The sequence below is a fragment of the Eimeria tenella genome, genomic scaffold (genome assembly GCF_000499545.2).
Source record: "Eimeria tenella Houghton genomic scaffold, Eth_scaff786, whole genome shotgun sequence".
Taxonomy (NCBI): Eukaryota; Apicomplexa; class Conoidasida; order Eucoccidiorida; family Eimeriidae; genus Eimeria; species Eimeria tenella.
The window spans coordinates 1-5062 of NW_013545903.1; the positions used below are offsets into that span (position 1 = coordinate 1).

General features: G+C 49.6%; 1 protein-coding gene across 1 annotated transcript; it reads right to left on the reverse strand.

Moving 5' to 3' along the window:
* Nucleotides 1-226: 226 nt before the first annotated feature.
* ETH_00026020 (cell division protein 48, putative) lies at nucleotides 227-4804 on the reverse strand (the record flags this gene model as incomplete). Its single annotated transcript, XM_013380674.1, has 7 exons — nucleotides 227-383; nucleotides 823-1066; nucleotides 1313-1407; nucleotides 2568-2723; nucleotides 2912-3040; nucleotides 3608-3726; nucleotides 4711-4804. Coding segments are annotated over 7 exons (994 nt in total), but the record flags the coding sequence as incomplete, so codon positions are not given.
* Nucleotides 4805-5062: the final 258 nt, after the last annotated feature.

The window sequence follows — 5062 nt, forward strand, 5'->3', positions numbered from 1 at the left end:
GACGGCCAGTGAATTCGTGCTCGCTAGCCTGTTTATCCCTGCGCGCTGCCGGAAAGACATGTAGATGTGCCCAACGTGCGCTCGCGGGACATCGGTCGGCTCGAGGAAGTCAGACGCGCACTCACTGAAACAGGTCCGCCCCATACATGCATGCATGCATGCATGCATGCATGCACGCACGGGCTGCATGCATGCATGCATGCATGCATGCATGTATGTGGCGGACCTGTTTCTTTGAGTTCGCGTTTGACTTCCTCGAGCCCCCCGATGTCCCCCCAGCGCACATTGGGCACTTCTACATGTCTTTCCCGCAGCGCGCTGGGATTAACAGCAGCTAAGGCTGCCACGAAGTGCTGCTGCCCCACCTCCAGCCGCTGCAGCACCTGCAGCAGCAGCAGCAACAGCAGCAGCAGCAGCAGCGGGGGTGCCGAAGGCACGGGAAGCAACAAGAACCAGCCCCAGAGGAGAGAGCAAAGAAGCAGCCAAAAGACCTCCCATCTGGTAGCTGCAGCAGCAAAAACTGCCGCTGCTGCTGCTGCTGCTGCTGCACCTCCAGCCACTGCTGCTACAGCCACCGCCGGCGCTGCAACTGCAACTCCTGCTGCAACTGCAACTCCTGCTGCAACTCCAACTACTGCAACTGCAACTACTGCAACTGCACCTACTGCGACTACACCTACTGCAACTGCTGCTGCTGCTGCACCTGCAGCAGCAGCAGCAGCTGCTGCTGCTGCCACAACTGCACCCACAGCAATTGCTGCTGCTGCTGTCAAAACTGCATCCCCTGCAACTACTGCTGCTGGTGCTGCCGCTGCTGCTGACCTGGGGGTCGACGGCGTCTTTGTCGAAGTCGATGTGCTGCAGCTGCTGGCGAAGACACAGCAGCGCAGCTTCGAGGCAAAGCTGCTCGAGGTCTGCGCCCACAAATCCGTGGGCATCTGCTGCTAGCCGCTGCAGGTCCACATTTGCTGCTAAACGCATGCGCTGTGTCTTCTTCTTCAGAATTTCCAAACGGCCCGCAGCGTCCGGCACAGGCACCTCAATTTCCCGGTCAAAACGCCCAAACCTGCAGCAGCAGCAGCAGCAGCAGCGGCTAGGGCGCTGGGACAAGGGGGGTGCAGCAGCAGGCGCTAGAAGCAGCAGCAGCAGATGCTGCAACCCAACAACCAGAAACACCAGCGGTAGCAGCAGCAGTAGCAGCAACAGTTGCGGAAGCAGCAGGCTGGGGCTGGAGCAACGGACTACCCAGCAGGAACTGCTGTTTTGGCAGCAGCAGCAGCAGCAGCAGCAGCAGTTGCAGCGGCAGCCTCACCGGCGGAGAGCGGGGTCCAGCTGGTTGGGCCGATTTGTTGCAGCTAAAACGACGACGTTCTTGTTAGCTCCAATTCCGTCCATCAAAGTCAGCAGCTGCAGCAGCAGCCGCAGCAGCACAGCAGCAGCAGCAGCAGCAAGCGCATGCGCCAGAAGCCAAAGTCAAGGGGGCAATCGAAGCAAATGAAAAGACAGCAGCAGCAGCGGGACTTCTCAAAGATATAAAAACCAATTTATGACAAAAATGCAAATAAATGCATGCACTAAAAACAAGAGGCAAAAAACAAATAAACATAAACAAACAAATACATAAGTTTAAACGTAACAAAAATTAATTGTGTAAATAAATATATTTTTAGAGGATGATATGCATGGGACTGCATGCAAACATAACAAGCCAAAAGTAATGATTCAATTATTAATTCGGGGAGACTTTAATTAGATTTGTGGAAAATTTGCACTTGAATATATTTAAATAAATAAAAATGAAAAAGACGTTTAGACGCATGCAAAGGACGTCCAGTGTACGTACACCTGAATCCACGTGTGGGGCCCGCGCATGCATGCACACGCCAGCCCCATAAAAGAAAAAAGTATTATTTTAAATGCATGCAAATGCACTTTCCACAAAGAGAGTCAATTGCGGTGTATGTACACCTCAGGAAATACTGGCGCATGCAAAGCTGGTCAGAAGACACCCGGAGTCAGGAAAAACAAAAGAGAAATAAAATGAAATAAAGAAGAAAAAAAAAGAAAAAGGTCTTTAAAACAAAACACTCTGAGATATTTAAGAGAGACCCAAAGCTCCAAGCAAAGAGAAGAAAAAAGAAACAAGAGTAAACCAAAATAACAAACAGATACACCACGACACTTCTTGCATGCACTTGCTGCATGCATGCACTTGCTGCATGCATGCACTTGCTGCATGCATGCATTAACTGCTGCATGCACTCGCTGCTGCATGCACTCGCTGCTGCATGCATTACTAGCTGCTGCATGCATTACTAGCTGCTGCATGCATTACTAGCTGCTGCATGCACTACTAGCTGCTGCATGCATTACTCGCTGCTGCATGCATTACTAACTGCTGCATGCATTACCAGCTGCTGCATGCATTACCAGCTGCTGCATGCATTCCTAGCTGCTGCATGCATTACTAGCTGCTGCTGCATGCACCACTAGCTGCTGCTGCATGCATTACTCGCTGCTGCATGCAGCAGGTGGTGTGGGGTGTGGGGCGCGGGGTGTCTGTACACCTGGGCGACGAGTCTCTTTTCGAGTTCGCCCTGGGCCTTTTCTCGCTTGGCAGCAATTGAATCAATTTCATCAATGAAAAGAAGACAAGGAGACAAGTTTGCTGCTTCTTCAAACACTCGCCGCAGGTTCGCCTCCGTCTCCCCAGCCATCCGGGACTGCATGCGCAACACGCAAAAACCTCCTGCTGCTGCTGCTGCTGCTGATCATGCTGCAGCAGCAGCAGCAGCTGTTGCAGCGGCGGCTGCAGCCGGCGCTGGGAAAACGCTACTGCAGCGCCAACGCCGCCGCCGCTGCTGCTGCAGCCGCTGCTGCTGCTGCTGCTGCTGCTGCTGCTGCTGCTGACCATGATTTCTGGCCCGTTGACGACGAGGAAGTTGGCCCCACACTCTGTGGCCACTGCTTTGGCCAAAAGGGTTTTGCCAACTCCAGAAGCTCCGTGCAGCAAAACGCCGCGGGGCGTCGAAATGCCCATCTGCGGGGACACACAAACCCTATACCCTAAACCCTAAACCCTAAACCCTAAACCCTAAACCCTAAACCCTAGACCCTAGAACGCTAGCTAGGGCCTAACGACCGGGACACAAACCCAAATCCTAAACCCTAGACAGCTAGGGTTTAGCTGCTGGGAACGACACGATCCCAAACCTTTAACCTTAAACCCTAACCCAAACCCTAAACCCTGGGCCCTTAGGGTTTAGCCGTGGTAAACGGGCTTTTGACTATTCTGCAAAACTAAACCACAAAAGAAAAATAAATTTGACTCCGAAGCTGCCTCTAAATGAATTGCTGCTAGACTCAAGCAGCAGCAGAAGGGTAGACAGCTGCTGCAGCGTCCCATGCTGATGCTGCAGCTGGTACCTTTGCTGCTGCTGCTGCTGCAGGTCCCCTTGCTGCTGCTGCTGCAGCAGGCTCCGCTGTCACAGCCGCAGCGGCAACTGCAGCAGCCGCAGCAGCCTCAGCAGCAGCCGCAGCAGCCTCAGCACCACCAGCCTTAGCAGCAGCCCTAGCAGCAGCAGCAGCAGCAGCAGCAGCAGCAAACCTGTTTGAAGACACTGGGGAAGCGGAGGGGCAGCTCGACGAATTCGCGCAGCAGCTGCACTTCGCGGCGAAGGCCCCCCACGTCGTCGTAGGTGACCTCGCTCGCAGAGTCAAACGTCTCTGCAGCAAACCCTAAACCCTAATCCCTAAACCCTAAACCCTAAACCCTAAACCCTAAACCCTGAAGAATGAAGAGTGAAGAATGGAGATTACAGGCGAGGGTCCTGTGGGCCCCGACGGGCCCGAGAACCGGAACCCTCAGACCAAGACACGAAACCCAGAACCCTAAACCCTAAACCCTAAACCCTAAACCCGAAACCCTAGAGGGGCTTTCTTTAGGGGAATTTTCTAAACCTTGAAAAACAAAAAAAGGTTTAGAATAAAAGAAATTAAAAAAGACAAAAAGAAACTGAATCAGAGAAATAAGGGACAAAAAGAGACAAAAAAGGACAAAAAGATATTTAAAGGGACAAAAAAGAGAAAAAGAAACAAAGAAATAAAAAAGAAATGTTTAAATCAAAAAGAATTTAAAAGGAGATAATAAAAAAGAAAAAAGAAAAAAGAAAAAAACAAGAGAAAAAAATAAAAGCTGAGACAGCAAGAGAGCAAAAGGCGAAAATAAAAAGGATTAAAAATTAAAGTAAAAAATGAAAGCATCGAAATAAAAAAATAATACAAGAAATAAAAGTAAAAAGACATATCTTCCGATCTTAAATGAAACATTTAGAAGAGTAAAAAAGCAAGAAGAATAAAAATAAAAAAGACAATAAAAGAAACAAAAGAAGACAATTAAATAAATGAAAGAAACAATTGGAAAAAGAAAAGAAACAATTCAAGAAAAAAAACAAAAAGGAAATAAAAGAAACAAAAAACGAAAATGAAAACGACAAAAAATGAAACACTGAAAAAGAAACAAAAGGGGGCAAAAAAAGAAAAAAAAACAATTAAAAGAACAAAAAGGCAATTAAAAGAATAAAAAGACAAACAAAAGAATAAGGAGACAATCGAAACAGCAAAACAACAATTAATATGCAAAAAGAAACGAAAAGAAAAAACAGAAAAATAGAAAAGAAAAAATAAATATTTAATTCCCAATTTCTTTACCTCTATCTAGTCCTTCTTGTCCAGTATAAACTTCAGCTCCTTCTCCCACAAGAGCAAATTCCAAATCCTTATCAACATCTCCATCCAATCTCATTATTTTAATTTCAATTTCCGGAACTGTACCCTCCTGGGGGCCCCCCGGGGGGCCCCCCTGGGGGCCCCGGGGGGGGCCCCCCAAAGGGTACAGGGGAATCTTGTACTGGTCCCCCACCCTCACTGGCCTCGCTCGAGACCTCAAGAAGTTATCGACAGCTCTTTCAACATCTTCCCAAACAAGGGGGGCCCCCAGGGGGCCCCCCAGGGCCCCCCGCCCCGGGGGGGCCCCCTGGGGGGCCCCCCGGGGGGCCCCCAG